Source organism: Dasypus novemcinctus, chromosome 9, assembly GCF_030445035.2.
Source record: "Dasypus novemcinctus isolate mDasNov1 chromosome 9, mDasNov1.1.hap2, whole genome shotgun sequence".
In the NCBI taxonomy this organism is placed as follows: Eukaryota; Metazoa; Chordata; class Mammalia; order Cingulata; family Dasypodidae; genus Dasypus; species Dasypus novemcinctus.
Window position 1 is genome coordinate 40,711,920 of NC_080681.1, and position 20,496 is coordinate 40,732,415.

The 20,496-nt window shown below is 39.7% G+C and overlaps 1 protein-coding gene across 1 annotated transcript in view; it reads right to left on the reverse strand.

Moving 5' to 3' along the window:
- Nucleotides 1–896: 896 nt before the first annotated feature.
- Nucleotides 897–20,496, reverse strand: part of CLCA1 (chloride channel accessory 1) — a 36,710-nt gene continuing 17,110 nt past the window's right edge. Inside the window, exons 5-14 of the mRNA XM_004480906.5 lie at nt 18,261–18,438; nt 15,603–15,821; nt 14,881–15,108; nt 11,247–11,421; nt 8,798–8,904; nt 6,701–6,916; nt 5,847–6,108; nt 4,625–4,795; nt 2,137–2,364; nt 897–1,342 (exon numbers count right to left, since the gene is read on the reverse strand). Coding sequence (XP_004480963.2) covers nt 948–1,342; nt 2,137–2,364; nt 4,625–4,795; nt 5,847–6,108; nt 6,701–6,916; nt 8,798–8,904; nt 11,247–11,421; nt 14,881–15,108; nt 15,603–15,821; nt 18,261–18,438 — 2,179 coding nt within the window. The 3' untranslated portion in view covers nt 897–947. The remainder of the gene's footprint in view (nt 1,343–2,136; nt 2,365–4,624; nt 4,796–5,846; nt 6,109–6,700; nt 6,917–8,797; nt 8,905–11,246; nt 11,422–14,880; nt 15,109–15,602; nt 15,822–18,260; nt 18,439–20,496) is intronic.

Here is a 20,496-nt window from a genome sequence, read left to right on the forward strand (position 1 = left end):
CTTCCCCTTCCATCTGTCAGGGGTCTAGACTCTTCCACCTTTATTCAGCCTTTTGTGTGGTCCTCAGAGGGACCCTTCTCAAACACAGCTCTGATCATATCCATCTCTTGATTTAAAAAAAAATTCTCAAATGCTCTTTATTGCCTACATGAAAAAGGCCAGGTCTCACTCACCTTTGTGCCCTCAGGGCTAAGCATGGCCTGGAATGTATAGTAAACAGCTGATTAATGTTTGCTGAATGAACTGAATTGCATTAAGTGGTAGAGCACTTGACACAAAGTACACAATAAATATGTATTTTCTCTATAAATTTCCCCTCACTCCTGGCCTGACCCTACCTTTCCCACCTCATGTCCCACCCTTGTAGCTTTAAGTATCACTGACTCTTGCAATTTCTTGCACATAACTTACATTCACATGCTTATGAAACCTTCATCATGGTGTTATTTCTTTCTGCATTGTACTCCCTCCCCTAAATCCATTGCCTTTGCTCAAATCTAGAGAAAATAAGCATATTCCTGGTAATGTTGGCCAACACGCCTATATATCAAGCCATTCCTTTTACATTTAAATAGTTTGAATTGGCATTTCTGAAATTTTTCGTCAAAAGACCCAAACGAATACAAACAGATTTTAGCAACTCAGATTAGATTAGATTAAAGTACAATTGCACAATCTTTTTAACTGGCAATCTTTCTTAAAATGAATTACTGCACACTTCCATTTACAGATGCAAGCACCCCTTATATCTAGTATTCAAAATCATTAATAAAAGACAAGTGATTATTGAACTTTTGGATTTGAATGGATAGTTTTTACACATATGTAGCCCATTGTTTTGCGATTTATTTCATTATATCATCCCCTACAGGAAGCCTAAAATACAATTTAGCAAATTTTATAATGAAAAAAGGATGGATGATTTATTTTATTCAGCTCATAAAAACTCAGCTCAAGGTAAATGGCACCTGCAATTCTCCTAACCATTTCCACATAATTTTTAGAATGTGAATTCCAGGAATGGTGCTATTGACACTAACATCAACACAAGGAATAGAAGAGTCATCAGGACAAGGTATCTCTGGTGTTTGTGAAGGAATAAACAAAGATACTTGAGCAATGTTGGATATTTCTGATTTCAGATTGGCCTCATCAACAGCCTTAACAGCAATGAAGATATCGGTGCCATTTTCAAAAGTGATGTTTTCTGGTTTAAACACGAAGACTTCTTTGGAGTTGACTTCCTTCGGGATCAACTCAGTAGTGTTCACTTGAAGAGAATCATCAAACTTGTCTTTGAGATCAAGAATACTTGTACTTATTCGAACGATATACTTGTGAGCTTAATAATAAAAAAAAGGATGCAACTTTTAATATCTCAAATGTTAAAGAAGTTTTAAAAATAGGTTAGAACTTATATCCCCATCCCATAAGATTCCCATGAATAAGTGTAATCTTTCGTCTACATTTACAAACACTAGTATCTCTTTTACATTCTTGTTTGTATTTCCCCACAGAGTGATAGGTGCAAAACTGGATCAGGCATGAATTTAAAGCTTTGGTCGGCATTTTTAGGCAGGGCTGAGAGAGGAGATTGTTCAATTATTGATTATTATTTTATTATTTATAGAGGGGATTCTGGTACCTGTGCTCCTCAAACTTTAATGTGCCTACAAATCATGCAGGAATCTTAAAATGCAGATTCTGTTGCTTAGGTTTGGGGTGGGGTCCAAGATACACATTTCTAACAAGCTCTCGAATGAAGCTCATATTGCCAGCTAGAAGATCACATTTTGAGAGGCAAAGGACAGCTCTGCCATTGCTCTAGCCTTAGTCAATCTCTAGGAACCACTATTGGAAATAGGATGTATTAAAGGATTTGGCAAGGCTTCAGGAAAAAAAAAAACTGAGGTTTGACTCTTCCTGGCTGAAACCACTTCCTCCGAAAGTAGGAGAGTTTTCAGATTCTAAACATCTCGTTTAAAAATCCTTCCTTTTCATTTCAGAGGACTTTCAGGATGCCTCCTGCCTCCCACCCGCCTCATGTATCACAACGCACCTGCCTGCCTTTCCCTGGCCTACACTTCTGCCTGGCTGGTAAACACCTTTAAAGGGGCCACACCACATGCAGGTTACCTCTTCCTTGATCATAATCATCCCCAGGAGCTGTCCATGTCAGGTTGATGAGACTTCCCCCCTGGATTTTTGCCTTTAGGTCGGTGATTTGACATGGTGGGAAGAGGTCAGGTATGGGAGCGTTCGGGACATTAGAGGCCACAAATGAACCTCCCGAGGATGTTCTGCTGAAGCACACTTGCTTCTGTAGACCCTCAGTCCTAGGTCTTGGATTCCATTTCACTTCACCTGCATTAAACAAATTCCTCAGAACATGGTAAGCAACACCACTAAATAGCCATACCTCCCTCTGTTTTGTTATCAGTTATCCTCTTCCTCCTCTCCCCTTCCCCTTCTTTACTCCCACACACGAAATTCTTTTAACTGTTTGGTGACAAGACCCCAAATCTGGTTGGAACAGAGGCAAAAAAAAAGAATCACAATTCTTCAACTCACAGGTGTTTTCTGTATATTTAGTGAAATCAGCTTTGGAGATTTAAGTTCATGAAAACTGTGTTGAAATTGTTTCTTTATTTGTCCTTTTGCCTGTCCTGGTCTCACCATTTTACAAGGTCAGCTTAAATACTATGTCTGTTTTAAACCTTGTCAAGAACTCTTTCCTACCTAGATAATACTGTGAGCTTCATTATCTTTCCTATTTTTCGGTAATTGATCATCTGGGCCTTCAGCTATTACCTTGATTGTTTATTCTGTGCATTTTTTTCTTTCACTTTCTCCATGTTTGTGTTTTGTCTTTCTTATTAGAGTGCAGTTTCTCATGAAATGTTTTATGGTAGGTGTCCCACAATTTTACGCTTTTGAAAAACTCCTGATTTTCTCAGTGAATGCATGGGGACCTACTTCATGTAGCAATCCCAATTTCCTTCACATTCTTGTTGAAAGGTCATGTAAAACTATTCTTGGAATTCAAAAAATGCCCTGACTTGCTCAGTCATTGAGGTTTAGACTCTCTTTTCAATAAGAACATTCTACAATACCCCAGCATGACATGACACAGAATTTACTTTCTCATAAACTCGACTTCTTTAGCCCTCAAATTTTTTATCTCTGAAGACAGGTTGAGCATCAGACCTGTTCACCTGGTCTTGGATAAAGATGAAGTGCGTGGTTTTCCAGGTTCAGGGTTAGTATCCAGTTCACCAGTAGGGACTGTCTCTATTGGCATTAAGGTACCTCAAAGGACAGAGGGAAGAACGTGGCTTCCCACTGTCAGGCTGGGCACTATCATTGCTAGCTATGTGGACCAATAACCTCTCTGAGCTTCTGTTTCTCCATCTGTAAAATGGGATAATTAGAAGTATGAAACGTACTCATGTAAATAAAACACTGAGCACGGGGCTAGATACAGTGACTAAATGACTCCTGTCTTTCCTTCCTTCCTTCTTCCTCTAACTCCAAGAGCAGGGCAAATGAGAATAAAATAAGCTGAAATATGTAAAGAGTTTTGGAATTAATGGTATATAAAGCATTTAGCCCCAAGATCACCTTTGCTTGAAGAGACTGCACATATTGTAGAGTCCACTTTTACGAGCGTACCCCTAAGTCTTTAGGACAGTGTGGAGCTTCCTGAGGGAACTGTGCTACACAGCTGTGCTACACATCAGGAAAAAAGCTACTCAGGACAAAGTGGAGAGTGATGAAAAACAAGTCCTAAAACACTCCAGGATTCAGTCTTTTTCCCAATTCCTGCCTTTGTCCAGGGTAAGCTTGTAATGAAGAGTGCTATGATTCCATTGATTTCATGGAGCATAATTACATGCGGGCTCAGTGTGCAGGCTATTATTAAGTTTGTCTACTATCCTCCCTGCTCTAAGCAGGGGGAGAGAGTTAGAAAGAAAAAAAGTAAGCTTGTTACCATGATACAGATGTATGTAAGCAGCCCTAAATTGTGCCTTTTTGAGTCTATGGAAGTACCAATGATATCAATGGCAAGAGCTTCATTACAAAATAGTTTAAAGTCTACTAAAAATAATAACAAACATCTATGGAGTACTTATTATTTACCATGAGTAACTTACTAGATTTATTTCCTTGTTTATTCCTTATAGCTATCTTGAGGTAGTCACTATTATGAGCCCTCTTTTACAACTGAGGAAAGTGAAGCACAAAGAGATTACCCAAAATATTTGATTTGGTGGAAAACTGAGAGTTGAACCAAGGTAGTTAAAAACTGTATATAATTGTTTCTCAACTAGGGATGATTTTGCTCCTAGAAGCATTTGAAATATCTTCAGACATTTTTGATAATCATTACTGGGGGACTGCTACTGGCATCTAGTGGGTAGAGACAAGAGATGCTGCTAAACAGTCTACAGTGCACTGGATAGCCCTCGAGAAAGAATTATGAATATTAGGTCCTAATGTCAATAGTGTTGAAGTTGAGAAACCCTTATTTAATCACTGTACCATTCTGTCCCACAGGTTAAATGATTTCCTCTTTATCCCAAGCCTTTTCCTAAAACCAGGTCTGTTATTACAAATTACTTACCATTCTCAATCCAACCAGCCATGCGCATTGCTCCATTCTGCTGTGGAATCATCCCCTGTCTGGCTTCATTCCTTCCTCCCAGAGCCCATACTTTTAAGCTGTATCTGCCATTTGTATCATAAGCTGTAAAATACCTCGAATAGACACCGTCATCCTTAATAGCATCAGCACCTTGACAGGGAAATGAAGGACTTAATGAGTATCTCAAAGGCAACTGGGCATTTGTATATTTCCAACTCATATGTGGGTTAAAAATTTTCAAACCAAAGAGAAGTTCAGCATTCTCTCCAACAGAGCTCAGGATTGGACAATGTTGAAGATTAGGCCTACTTATTGCAGATGCTGCCTGTGTGTGTGTGTGTAGTTTCATGTGTGCATGGCCTGTCTTCTTGAATAGTTGTCTTTGTCTTTGAAATCAGAGGTCATATCGTGTGTGTCATACCCAGCATAGTGCTGGGCACATGTAATTACTCAATAGTATTCATTAAACTGAATTGCTGTGTGTGACTGGGGAGAAAAAAGTTATACGATTATCTTACAAAATTCATGACTTCTCATAAATAGATTTAGATAGGAAATTAATTTTACAGAATTTCTTCTACTGAAGTGACGCACATCACAGCAAGTAGTCAAGTTCTTTCTAAAAAGAAATGTAGATGTCTCTTTTTCTCTCTCCCTGTTAGATATCTTAAATACAAAAATAATTGACAGGATTTTCACTTTTGGGGCAAGCTAATATAGAGTTTGCATGTATACAGGTGTCATATAGAACTGTGCTCAAATCCCATCTCTGTTACTTTCTGAATGTTTGAGTCTCAGTTCCTTCATCTCTAAAGTAGGAATAGCAATATCTCAAAAGTATGTGGTGAAGATAAATATGAATTTACATATATAAAGTGCCTAACACAAAATAGATATAAATTTCCTTCCCTCCCTTCTATTTGGGTATAGAAGACCTTCCAAAAGTTCCCTAGAGTCTCTGAGCCTATTTGGCTTGAGCCATTAGTGCATTCTGGGCTTTGTGAAAGCTAAAGATAGGCCTTCCTTCATGTTTTCCAATAGTTTGAAATATAAGAATTGTGAGGAAGCAGGGAGTCTTCCAGCCAAGCCTCTAATGCCAGACTTTCTGCTTCTAACTGCCCTCAGCAGAGCATGCCCTCTTGCAGTTTCCTGGTTGCTTTTTGGAAAAGAAAGTTGTGTTTCCCAGTTTCTTGGCTGTTACCTGCTCCATTGTCCAGTAATTCCAAGGAAACTGTTTTTCCACTAGCTGATTCAATCAGGGCTGTGACACTGGCCCTGAGAATTGGCAAGGCTCCTTGGCGAATATTTGCATAAACTACCATAGGGTTTGGGAATGTGCCTGTGGCTTTGTTCATTTTGGGGGTCACCGTTATTGGAGGCAGGGTAGCACTTGATGCACGGGAGGTGACAGTGAGAGTCAGGGTTTGTGAACTTGCTCGTAGACTGTATTTCCAAACGCCAACCTGACCAAAACAAATGGAGACATTTCTAATTAATAACTGCAGATAACATGGGCTTGTCTTCAATGTCATCTATAGAAAAAGCCTATCTGTTACAATTGTAAGCATATCTAAGAAGATCTGGGAATCTTTGGTAACTATCAGCCAAGGGGGCTTTCGATATGACTGGACTTAATGGTATAGTTCCTATCATAAGGAAAATCTTAGTTGTGGAAAACGAAGTCTGAAAGTTCTGTCTCTATCATAATCTTCCTTTCTCAAGAGCAGAGTCAGATTGATGGATTCCTGTGGTAAAGGAAATTGTTTTCATGATCCCATAGCTTCATGGATCATTTTATATCTCAACTGCCATGTAATTTGAAGGTTCTCCCTTTAGTATCTACCCAGACAAAATATTGCATCACCAGTTTTCTTTTTCTTGATCTGCTGTCATACTGAATGATTTCCATTGGAAGGAGATTTTTCCTTGTTATCTGTTTGACTCGATACTGACTCTCCTCTTAGCCACCACTAAAATTTAAAAGCTACAATCATTCTGCAAAAACTTTATTTTATCTTGCCAAATTGTAAGACGGAAAGAAAGCTGATTTCATACCTTGGCAGTGCCTGGGATTTGGAGGTAGGTCATTTTGGACAGTGTATCCACTATAAAGCCACCTTGTTTGTTTCCGCTTGGATCCCAGAGTAGGATTTCGGGAGACTGTGCTGTCCAGGTGATGAGAAACAAAGTGTCTTTTCCTACAGTGCTGTCCACCATCACGGTGCCATTCATCCACTGACTGTTCTGGAAGGTTAGCCCCTTACTTTCAAGCTGTTAAGAAAAATAGCTCTTTACTTTCTGGAGAGTACAGTTCCTATTGCATGGTCTCTTCCATTCCACTCTTGACTCCAAGTTGCCCCATTAAAAGCCTTCAATGATGCCTAAGTCTTTGGTTTGGTATTTAGGACCTTTTATGATCCAGTTACAAATTGCCTTTCCAGCCCTAGTTACCACAATTTTCATTTCTACATCCAATCCAGACCACATTCCCAAGTGATTCACATGACTTCCTCATTCTATGCCTTTATCATACTCTTTGTTTTTCCTGAAATCTTTGTTCCTCTCCATTTATCTAAACTTTACCCATCCTTCAAAATTCAGTTCAAATGTCAATTTTTTGATGAAACATTTTCTGATAACTGTCTCACTTATCAACTGAAGATAGTCTCTCCTTCCTGTGAACTCTCATAGGATTTTATTGCTATCAGTCCTTTGAAAGCATCACATTATGCCTTACCTTATACCATGGGTGGATACAGCTCATCTCATTTACTAGACTATAAACCCTTATGGGGACTGGTTGGAACTTATTTTTTCCCTGCAGGTGGGTTATTTGTATTATAAATAATTAATTGCCAGGTCAAGTATTATTGCAGTTCCTTAGGAGACAAATCAAATAAGTCAAATATCAAAGTTGTGTGGGGGTAGAATGAAGGAGCTACAGAGCAGGGGTTGAGGTGGGAAAGGATTAGCAAGGCTTTTGTAGAAAGCTTTTGAGGATTATCTCCTATATAATTATTTATTGCCCTGAAATTGGTACCTATTAGGGTATGGCATGGCCTGGTTCTGGAGCCAGGCTTTCTAGTTTCACAGGAAAAGTATGATCTTGCATATGGAAAAAGTGAAGGACGTTTAGATCTGGTTCTTATGGGTTTCTTAAATACAAAAACATGGGCAGGAACTGCCTGACTACAAACTTGTTCTTTTGTCAGTTTAATTACTTTTCTAAGATACCCTCCTCCCATTTCCTAACCAGGCCTTTGGGTTTATTTTCTAAATCTGACCTAAAAAAAACCTCAGATGAATATAACTGCTATCTTTCTAGAGTGAAGGGATGCTATATCAGTAGACCAGAAAGCCCACTCTTTTGAAATCTGTGATTAGGCTTTGATATTACAGTACCTTTTTTCCTTTCCCCCAGACTTTTATAATAAGGTTACAATTCATACAGATATGACTGCTGGTTGTTTACTCTCTCAAGTTTCAAAAATTCATGTGAGTAATTTCTGTAATCATTAGAAAAGAGCATTTTAAAATATATTTGTCTTTTTTAAAAAATAGGCCCAAGACTTTTGAAAGGCAATATTTGGTTTTCTTATAATTTTAGAACAAGATAAGGCCCAGAGAGGTCAAGTGCTCTTCCCAAGACAGAATTAGTGGCAGGCCCAGGATCCAGGTGTCTGGACTGACACTGTGGACCTTGCACAATATGAATCACTTTCTGTCCATCATGTGAAAATCTTGGTAAATATAAGGGATTTGAGTTAATGGAAAAATAGAGCAAATAATCCCTGAATGTTTGTCCCAGAAAATTTGTTCTTGAAAAGATCTACACTCAAGAAGATTCTGGACCAATTATATTACGATGGGTACTTGTTAACAGATATTAAAAAAGAATTATTGGATCCTCTGTATTTTATGTTGCTGACTTCTATGAGGAAGTCACTTAGTATTGTTTTCAAACAAACACTAATTTCCTTGTTTAAGTGATTAGTGGTGAGTTTTAAGAATAATGTCTAATATCAGACTGAACTATGTTAATTTTAATTCACTACTGGAAGAATATAGAACATAAACCTTCCAAGCACTAAATTCTCCATCTCAGCTGTCGTTATGTATGAACACGAAAAACCAACTTGTAAGAACTCTGACCTGGATGGAGCGCTGGGAGACTGCTCCGTTTCCTGACGAAAGGGCCCCAAAAGCATCGATGAGGCCATTGTTCTGAACATTATCTGAAGCAAATGTCTGTAAACCTCCTAAAACACAATTACAGTTTCAGAAGTTATTTTCCAGAAGCAAGTATTTTCCACATTCTAGCTGTTGTTACAATAGCAGAATACACAAAATGAATATCCCATTATGTTATTAAAATATTAGGTCAAAATCAAATAGGTACCCAGCTTAACTCAGAACTTGAGGTAATTTTTAAAAAATTCTTAGTATATAATACCTACACCAACACTCAGTTGTTTGGCAACTTCAGCTATCTAGAAAGTAACCACAAATTTCTGACAGGCCAAAATTAGTATCATATGATTCACATTTTAAAGGCTATACACTTTCACATGAGAAAATCCACCCATCGAACCCTGACTCAGAGTCTATTTGTTTATTCTTATTTGAGACATAATTCCAACAACTTGCTTGGCCTTTGGATTTTCCCTGAAATCAAAAGCAGCAAATTGGAAGAGATGAGAACTGTTACAAATGTGTATGTGACAACAGCAAGAAATAACAGACAAAGGGACAATCACAGAAACTGCAATATATAGTAAAGAAGAGTCTACAATATGCTTGGAAGTTCTGGGGCCTTTAGAAATATGTGCACCTAAGAGAGTTGATATGAAAGTACTGCTAAACTCTTAAAATACCATCCAAAAGTAAAGAAGGAATCACAGTAATGATGTTGATGCCCGACCCAGATCCCCTTTACTGGGCTGGTGCATCAGTCCCAGCTGCTGTAAGTGTTGGCTGCTAATGACCTATTGCTGCCTTCTTTTTTCAGAGCATTACTTCACCAAAAGGAAGTCACCCTAGCTGGGGAGGTGAAATGCCCCCTCAACCTCTGCCCCAGCCCAATAGTCCATAGCCAATGACTGATGGATACAGGGGTACAGTAGACTGGCCCTATGGCCTCAAAGCAGGACCAAGTCTGTGAGGCAATTCTGGACCCAGAGTCCCTTGTAGGGTTCAGCTCAGCTAGCCTCTGACTAAGACTATTTCTGCTTGGCCCTATCCTGCTTCCCTCCCTCCCTTGCTCCCGAGAGCGCTTCCTCTATAAATCACACACACCTGAATCCCTGTCTCAGTCTCTGCTTCTAGGAAACCTGGCCTAACACAGGCAATATTAGGGGCAGACAGCCTGTCATTTTATCTGTCTCAGAAGGCAATTCAGCTTAACAATTTATATCTATAATACTGGCCCAGGGAAGCTGACTTGGCCCAGTGGTTAGGGCATCTGTCTACCACATGGGAGGTCCGTGGTTCAAACCCCAGGCCTTCTTGACCCGTGTGGAGCTGGCCATGCGCAGTACTGATGTGCGCAAGGAGTGCCCTGCCATGCAGGGGCGTCCCCCGCGTAGGGGAGCCCCACACCCAAGGAGTGCACCCGTAAGGAGAGCCGCCCAGTGCAAAAGAAAGTGCAGCCTGCCCAGGAATGGCGCCGCACACACCACACACGGAAAGCTGACACAGCAAGATGATGTAACAAAAAGAAACACAGATTCCCGTGCTGCTGACAACAACAGAAGCAGACAAAGAAGAACACGCAGCAAATAGACACAGAGAACAGACAACCAGGGTGGGGCGGGGTGGGGTGGGACGGGGGGAAGGGGAGAGAAATAAATAAATAAATAAATCTTTAAAAAAACAATACTGGCCCTAAGAAAAATAAATTGTGCCAAAGACTTTGCTGAAGAAGCTGGGACGTGTGGGGTTTATTTTAACCATATGTCTATGTACAAGAGCCAGAAGCATAATACATTTACATTTCATGGAGAAGCTGCATTGTATTTTACATTTTCAGAGTGACCTTTTGCAACTTCCTAACTACCTCGACTCCCCCATCCCCGCCCACCTATGCTCTGGGCACACAGGATTGTTCACCAGGTCCTCTGCCCTCTCCCTGCTACACCTTGTTAAAGGCTCAACTCAGACAGCTTCTTCCTGAACTTTTCTCCTTCTCCAGGTAAAGGCTCTCTTCTTTGTGCCTCACTGTATTTTCTATTGTTAACCTAGCACTTTTATCACGGTATTCTGTAGTTAGTGTCTTGTCATCTGTCTGTCCTGGGTCTCCTAATCAGATGCCAATCAGAAGCGAATAGTTCCTGGTCAAACTACCAGGTTCACCCCAGGCCTTACAAGGTGCCTAGGAGGAGAGTGTGGCCCCATCTTCTCCAGACTCCCCTGCTCCTATTATCAAGGCCTTAAAATAAATGGGGGGAGTCAGTTCTGATTCTGTTTGGGGCTATGGTCAGCCAATTGGCTGATCAGGTTGTCCCAGCTTTCCCCAACCCAATCCTTCCCCCCACTCTCCAGCCCCTGGACCTGTAGTCTTATGGAACAGACAATACATGGGATTCAGCAGATGGTCCTTTACCTGTCATTTTGGACAGCTCCTCTAGTTCTCGGGCAGCAGAGGGCCCCAGGGCAACTGTGTGGATGATGGCTCCACTTTGTTTGACTTCGTTGAAGCACGTGCTTATAGCATAGTCCTCGCCATCTGTTAGCAGCACGATTTCAGATCCATCTGTTGGGTATTTCTTCCTAATCACCTAAAGACATAATTCAGGGCATGAGTTAGACTCAGGGTGGCCTTGGTGTTTGTGAAAACTGTACTTAGAGGGAATGAGATGAGAAGTTCCAGAAAGAACTAACAGAAGTCCCTGGGAAAGGTCAAATACATGTCTTTTTCTTTAAATGATATCATTTTAAATCAGCAACATTTGTGGGCCTTGACAAAGGTCTTTTCTCTTGGCCAGCCTGCTGCAGAGAGGGCTCTAAAGTATGGGATACAGGGCGATTCATGAATCAACAACACTGGAGAAGCAGCAAAGGAGTTTTTTCTGGTTTCCTTCATGTGGCCCCTTCTTGATAGGCTTTCAGAAGTTCCCAGATGCCTCCAGAAACCACCCTCATTTAATGGGGATAATATTGGATGCAGGGCAGATTTTAGCTATTATAGCATTCACCAGTATGACCATACTGGTTGTCTAAGGCTGGCATTAACTCTAATTGGTAAGTTCCATGCCATAGGAGTTGTTAAAATGTTTACTATCCCCTCTGATCAAAGCAACACATTTTTGTTCCCATTAATTTGTCCCTAGTTGTCCAAAGACATGTAAGCCTGAGCTGTTCCTGGTTGACTCAGATCATAGCTTTTTACCTGGTGTAGGGAGAATACTCCTGACAATGTTGGGTAAGAAAATGATGCTACCACTCAAGAACAGGAAAATTCAATAAAAGAAATACACTTTCCATTTAAGAAGAGGAAGGCATAAACCCACCCCTTCTAACTCACTACCCCATACAAAGAGTGGGAAGGAGAGACCCAAAGATAAGGTAACAAGCAATCAAGCATGTGTAACCTCCTCTCTCCAGATTAGAATTTTAGAGAAGGTTTGCTATATAGACTGAAAGGAAAGCAGAGAGCAGAGGAGGCTTCCACCTTACTCCCTGCTTGAACTCTGAGAGGAGCTACCACACAGGTGACCTTTGGTGACATGGAGAGAGAGAACTGTGACTACTGCTAAGTAGAGGAGTTCAGAGCACAAGACTCTGTCAGTCATGACCATGGCCATGGACAAGCCGCAGGGCCTAAGAGGCTAGAGGAGGGACCCAATTTAGGGTCCCTTGTCCCATTTCCCATCACTGCCATGTGTCATGGTAAACATCCAGAAGTTCCCACATAATCCACAGGGGAACAAAAAACTGAGTTGAGAACCAGACGGTGAGAGAATAGGTAATCCTGCCCTAGAGGCTGAGGAGAGTGCAGCCTGGCTGGAGGCTAAATAGAGGATTTGTTGGCTCTCAGGGCTCTGTTCCAACAGTGAGGGCCAGGGTGAGGCTGAGTTACAGGAAGGACCACTGGACCCGGATCAAGCTAAGAGAACAAGCCAGAGTCTGGTGGCCATGCCTCAGCAGACACCACAGCAAGGAGCCCACAATAGACCTGACCATGGTCCTGCAACAGGGACCAGTGGGGCTACTGAGGACAGAGCAGGATTCAAGGCTTTACTATCCGAAGTCACACAAGCTCCTCCCACCCATCCCCAGACTCCACTGGAGAGAAGTATTCTAAATTCAGATTGCATTCCTCACACTCTCTCCACCCATTTGAGTGGAAAATGCAGAACCAGAAGTTCCCACTTCATCACCACACCATCTGGCATTAGTCATCTCCCCTAGGGTTTTGCAGAGAAGAGTATGGTATAACACATCAGTGATTTCATTTTTCCTTTAATGAAAGCTTGGGTGGGTGGCAGAGAATAGGACCCAGATGGACTCAGGCATCTGGAGAAGGGTTAACTGTGTATGCAAGAGAAACCACTTTTGGGGCACTGACCTTCAAGAAAGAATAAAGAGCCAGAAGGGCAGAAAGAATTTGAAGAAATGGTTGAGTCCAGTGTCCAGATAAAACACAGTGAGCTGGAAACTAAATGTTCCTGCTGCTCTCTTAGGAATCTGAAATTGCCCCTTTGACAGATGTTGTGCTACACAAGCAGGCAGGGAGGGCAGCACATTCCCAAGTTGCAGGGGAGTTTGTGAGACCTTAGGCCAGCCTGCCTCTTTCAACCTCCTAGTCTTTGGTTTGCGGGGCTAAATAGCTTCTAAGATTCCTTCCAGTTCCATAAATCTATGTTTGTATTCTATATTTGCCGCAACTAAGGGTTCACTTCTCAATTCAAATTAAGAAGTGTTTATTGAGAGCCTCCTTTATGAAAGATATTGAGCAAACACCTTGGGAGTTAAAAAGCTAATTCCTTGTCCTGAAAGAAGTTTTGCTCATGTAAAACACATGAAAAATTTAGATACACGATCAGAGTATAATACAAAATAGTCTAGAAGTCAGGAGAGGTATTCGAGAGAAAAGAGTCATATGATTAAAAAAGAGAGAACATATACAACTGAAAGGATTGGGAAAGATATCAAGAAGTAGATGGTTTCTCTGATGGACCTTTGAAGAATATGTGACTTGAGGTGCAAGGAAGGGAGGGTGAAGAGCTAGCATGGCAAAGGTAGGGAAGCTCTGAAGGACAGGTGATTCATATGCTTAAACATTCCTCATATTTAAGCCTGGAAAAGTAGGTAAGTAGGGAGTAAATTATGGAAGAATTTAGCCATTAGAGTAGGGGTTTTTAACAAGGGGTCTGCGTGCTTGAATTGAAGTTCAAAAAAACATTATTCTTATGGGGACATGTTGGTGTGGGTGTGATATATTTATTAAGTAATACACAGTATAGTGTGGACTTAGTAAGGGGTCCGTGGTTTTTACCTGACTGGCAAAGGGGCCCGTGGAACAAAAAAGGTTAAGAGCTCCTATTTAGGAGGAGGGATTTTTACTAAATTTTGCTGAAAATGGGGAGACACTGATGATATCTAAGTAGTGGTATGATGTGATTGGTCAGATGAGACTTTTGGCTATGCCCCCAATGTAATCATAGTCTGCACTTTCTAAGGCCTCCCACTTCAATAAATAAATCATTTGCTTCCCGAAAGGAGGTGCAACATACCCAGAAGTTTGGAGAGTCTGGTGCCCCAAAGCTTAACTGTAACTCAAAGCTCATATATATTTTTTCACCCCTAAATATACTCTATCATATCCTTGTGTACCTTTCCTTCATAACACTTATTACAGTTTATGAATATCCACTTCTTTGTATTGCTATCTGATTAATGTGCCTCTCCCCAATTATTATAAGCTGCATGACAGTAAGGTGGTGTCTATGTAGCCCTTATGGTATTCTTAATGACTAGCACAGTGTGTGGCATGTAGAGGTATGCCATGAATATTGTGAATGTAGACATGCTAACAAGCATAAAACCATGAATGAATTAGTTAACAATAGCTTTGGAGGCTTGTGCCTTTGCATCATTTGAACCATTGCTCTGTCTTTTCTAATGTTAGAATTAGGCACTAGGCCTAGGCCTATATGGGGCACTAGGCCTGTATGGGAACATTGGAAACTTAAATTGCAACCATAGGCAAACTGTAATAGGAGAACATATCTCACAGTAAATGCTGATCGAAGTCCGGAGCAGATTGATGTTCCTCCTGAGGCTGTGGTGGGTAATCTTTTGGTGAGAACATCTCTTTCAGTGGCACTCTGTATTTGTATCAGGTCACTTTGTACATAGGCTGCACTGTCAAATGTCACCATCCCAACCCAGGACCCCTGCTCAATGATCTGCAGCAGGAAAAGTTTGCCTGCTTGATTCAGTCGTTTAAGGCGGTCACCAGTCTGAATGGAGAAACAGAAGAAAATGTCAGAATGGTTACAGATGGGCAGACCAACAACAGAATGGACTAGACGGAATTTGGAAAGAGCTGCCTCAATGTAGAGTAAATGACAGCAAGCTTACTCAATGTCAGTCTTTCTATGGAGATGTATTTGTCCTTTATATTTAGCAGCAACTTTGGGTAATGATCTTAAGACTTTTGTATAAATAGCCAAAGATAAAGCTGTATAAGATATGCCAATGAAACACAGGAAAAAATTAAGGTTCTGTAATTCATTAGAGCTTTGCTCATAAATTGAAAGTGAATTTAATTTGGCAAATGAGACTGTTGATGAATAAAGCTTAGGCAGGGCATTTCTGATGGCAGTGTTATTGTTCTAATTGTTCTGACCCTCAGGGTTGTGCTTATTCCCAGCCAGTTCCAAGTTGGGATCCAGTTCATACAGTACGCATATCTGTGACCAGCATCCCAAAGGATAAAACTCATTGAACTTACTGTCATGCTTCCAGACTTATCAAGGACTAAACACACAATTCTTTGTCCAATCTGCAACAAGGAGAAGGTGGGCTGAGGTGGCTGTGTTGTCATAGGAGTGGTTTTCTTAAAGTCCTCAGAATCACTGATTACTGTCCATGTGCTCTGGAGATTACACTTTTGGTTTTGCAGGTTTGGGGCTTCTTTATTGTGGTTTTTTTCTGTGCAGAATGCAACCACCTGAAATTTTCAATAAAATGACATAAGTAAGAGTAAACCACTAGTTAAAATCACAGAGTCTTAATTCACAAAGCTGCTATTCAAAACCATGCTTTCAACCTCATTGGAACTTAGTGCTCCTCAGCAACCCATTTATCTCTTCTAGGGGGCTTCTGGCTTCCCTTCTACTCCTCGAAGGTGTCATTTCAAACCATCACCACTCTCTTCAAGCCATCCACGTTCCAGTGCTCCTCTTCTGAGATGGTACCATCTTTTTGTTCCATCCTTTCACTAACAAACTCCACTTTCTCACTTCCCACACTCTCACCTACTCTCTGTATTCCAGTCTTCATGACCCAACATAACAGCGCTATTCAAAATCCACTTGGATATATCATGGCACTTCAAAGTCCGTATGTTCATAACTGAATTCATCACTTTTCCACCAACTCTGCTTCCCTTCCCCATGTGTTTCCTAGCTTGATAAATGTCATCACTATCCATCGGTCACCCCAATCAGATACCTGGGGTTTCCTTAGTTTCCCCCTTTCCTTCCCCTTGTGAAAAAGCCAAGATCAATAAATTTCATCATCTTTTCTACTTCTCCTTTTCTCCTTTTCCAATGGGATCCCCATCATTCAGGCCCTCACTGAATGATTACCACAGTCTCCTATCTGACATTCCCATCCTGCTTCCCTCAGTTTGGCCCACCCACAGCTGCCAGAGGGGTCTTGCCTCTTATGTCTGTACTTAAGACCCTTCCGTGGCTCATCAAAATTCAGATTCCTCCATACAGCAAACAGCAAACATCCAATTTGGATTTTGCTTCATTCTCAATTTTCACATTAGCTGTGCATTCCAACTCAATGCTCCCACTTAGTCTGTGAATTGCCAGACTGTTTTGTGTCTCAGTGTCTTTGCTCATGATTCCCACTTTATCAAGAACTTCCTCCACCTCTGGCTTCTGCGCTGTGAACTTTACCTTCATGTTTCACCTAAAAAGTCACTTCCAAAATGTTTTCTCTTTTCCTCCTCCTTCCCCCTAGAGAATTGCTACTTTTCCTTTGTGCCCTCATGGTACCCTTCAGAAATTTCAGGAAGGTCCCTTTAACATTGTAATGTACTTGTTGGGCTATAAATCCATCTGTGGCACAAACCTGTTTCATTAACTTTTGTTTCCTCAAAACTTAGCTCAGTGTCTATATAAAAGTTCAATGTATGTTTAACCTCTCTGCACACTAGTTTTCTTATCTTTTGTAAAATAGAGATAATGATTATGCTAGAAGTATAATGAGAATATATGAAATATGTCAATACTAATACAGCCAATAAATGATGGTTCCTTCCCCCTTTCTTAGGCATTTATATCCCTAGCATTTGGGGGATTAAAAAAAGAGGCAGAGTATACAAAGAAGGGATGACCTGATTTCACAGCATTGTAATTCAATTAAAAATCCAAAATAGCTAGATTCTAGATATTTAGAAGGTGATCATAAACTGTAAAACACTTATTGTTTCTTTATTTGCATTTTAAGGTCATTTGTTTTGATGGTGTTTCCATATTATTGGTGTGGGCAGGGGTTCCCAAATTTATGCTTCAAATTTAATGCTGCAGCTAATTTAAAGTATATAATCTGGGTGCCCTCTTGGAAGTTTCTGAAAAAGTCTGGGGATGGGTTGTAACAGAGCAAGATTAAATATTGGGCCTGGTAAACTATGCTGCATTAAGTTTCTGAAATTTATACCATGTTGTTATGGACAGAGTTTTGTAAGTTATTGCACCCTTTATTTCAAAAGGACAATGTGATTTTACCTAAGAAGAATGGAAGATGAAAGGGGTGCTCCACGAAAGTCAGTTAATTGATACTTCTAATATTTTGGGCAAATTTGTTGTCCTATATACAGATGTATATATTAACATTAAATGGAAAATTAAGTCAAGCTCATTTTATGACTGAAAATTTAAGAAGTTATTTTTAAAATGACTTAATGCTATTAAAACAATGTGCAAACTCCCTAAGGAGTCTAGCCCTCTTAAAAAGACAGAAATTTTCTGTTAACAATTAAAAGTGAATACATAGACTGGAAAGAGCTCTCTGAAAGTCAAATCAAGGGCTACTGATATATTTTTATTAACTAGTAAAAGGAAGTGCCTAAACCTTGGAAAATTCCTTAACCAAGAATTTGTGTGCTTGTATGCCTTTAAGTACATTTGAAGGAATTCTAAGTACTTAAACTAAAAGCTAGTGAGAGGGATATGGAAATGAAAGACTGGACAGAGGAAGGGACCGGGGAGATGGGATTCTCTCCCTGGGTTTGCATTCCCAGTTTGTGTCACAGAGGATCAACTGCCCTTTGATGGTTTCTCTACAATTTGATCCCTTCTTGGAGCATCAGGGGCAAAGAAAATGTCACTAAGTTCATCAAAGTCTAGGAAAAAAAAGAGAGCAAGATACTTACAGACTGAATTTTTTGTGAAAACATTATGGAAGCCTTCTCAGTCTGCACCTCGTCCGGGATGAACTCACATTCTTTCTCGAACTCCCCTGTTGCTGGGATGGGTCTGCACCTTCTGGTGATACAGCTGCCTCCCTGACACTTATATATTTCATTTTTACCAGTAATGTCAGCTGAACATCTGAAAATAAGTTAAGGTTAGATGTTTAGTTGATGTAATCATTTCAAAAGATTAGGCGCTGTGATCAGTTTTTGATGGATGGCCTTGTCTTTGATATCCTCTCATAATTGATATCCTCTCATAATTTAAGAAACAAATACATCCCCTTCAAACAACAAAATGATTAAATTCTCATCAGAGTGATTTCTGTTTGCCAGGAAGTGTGTGAAGGACCCCAGCATGGTATCAGAATTTGTAGCAGTAAAGCTAAGTGTGCTTATAGCTGCTATTAATGAAGACCAAAGTCTACAGCGACTTCCTAATCCATTCCTCTTATTCTTGGAAAATCAGAAGCCCTCTTTTGTTGCTGTCAGTGGGCTTGCTGAAATTCCTGTTGTTTTTTTCTAATTAATTTCATACAGTTTTTACATAGTTCTTGTATTTTCATAGATATTTTACATTTTTCTTTATATTTTTGCTTATACTTTATTGCTATTAAAAATGGTATTCTTACATCATCCCACCACCAGCATCTTGCATTGTCGTGAGACATTTCTTACAAATTATGAAAAAATATATAAATGATATAAAGATAATAATAATAGGGTTGGTTGGGAGAAAACTACTTTGGTTAGTAGACATATTTTGACAATGCTCTTTAATCATTAGTGTATTGGTCAGCCAAGGGGGTGATGATGCAAAATACCAGAAATCGGTTGGTTTTTATAAAGGTTATTTATTTGGGGTAAGAGCTTACAGATACTAGGCTATAAATGCAAGTTACTTCCCTCACCAAAGTCTATTTGGAGCAAGATGGCTGCCAACGTCTGCGAGGGTTCAGGCTTCCTGGGTTCCTACATTCCTGGGGCTTACTTTTCTCTGGGTTCTACGTTCCTTCCTTCCTGGTGCTGGCTTCTCTTTCCTCTGAATGCTGACTTCCCGCGTCTTCAGCATCAAACTCTAACATCAGAAATCCTCCACTCTGTTCTTCACCACACCCCTTGGTGGGTGGGGACTCAACGCCCTAATCATAACTCAATCATGCCCAGGTACAAATCAGATTACAAACATAATCCAATATCTATTTTTGGAATTCATAACCATGTCAAACTGCTACAATCAGTTAAAAAGATTTAACAACAATGCAAGTTATTGGTGGTAGGGTGAGTTATGAGAGCCCTGGATGATGTTATATATGCTTGTTTTGTAAGTTCACAACTATTATTATACACTTACTGTTTATGTATGTTTATATATGAGAGATATACTTCAATAAATTAATTTTTAAAAATGGTATTCCTTTCCCACATACCTTGTTTTTAAATTATATTCATTTTTTGATTATATAAACAATATATAACACTAGAAAAATTGGAAAATAGCAAAAATCATAAAAGAAGAAAAGAAAAAAATTATGCCCTCTCATCAGAAATAAATCAACATGTTGAAGCATTTCCTTCTCTCTCCATGCAAGAATTATCCAAGAATAATTTTGCCCATATAGTTTCATTTCCTGTTTTTCAAAACCTTAATGTAAATGACAATGTAAACTATAATCCATGTGGTGTAGCAGTGCTCCAAAACGTTTTCACCATATGCAATGAATGTGCCACAGTGATGAAAGAGTTTTTTGATATGGGAGGAGTGGGGTGGGGTGAGGTGTGGGGTATATGGGAACCTCTTATATTTTTTAATGTAACATTTTTTGTGATCTATGTATCTTTTTTTAAAAAAGGGCAATTAAATTTTTAAAAATTTTAAAAAAGCAATGGTGTCTGATCAGGTCACAAAGAAAAGTGTGAAATCTTTTTTGTACTTGTGTACAGAAACTGAGAGTAGGAGTAGGGAAAGAATAATTCACTTCCATCTTTTAATAAAAAATAAGACAAAGGTTCTTTGTTTCTATTAAAAAAAACTTAATGTGTCTGTGTATTTGAAATTTAGGATGGCATTTAATATTCTTTCAAAACATGATTTTAATAAATTCATAGTATATTTTTATATGCTAATGAGAACTTAGCCTAATTTATTTAATTTACTTTCTCCCTCAACTTGTCAGTAATAAAAATAACACTTCAG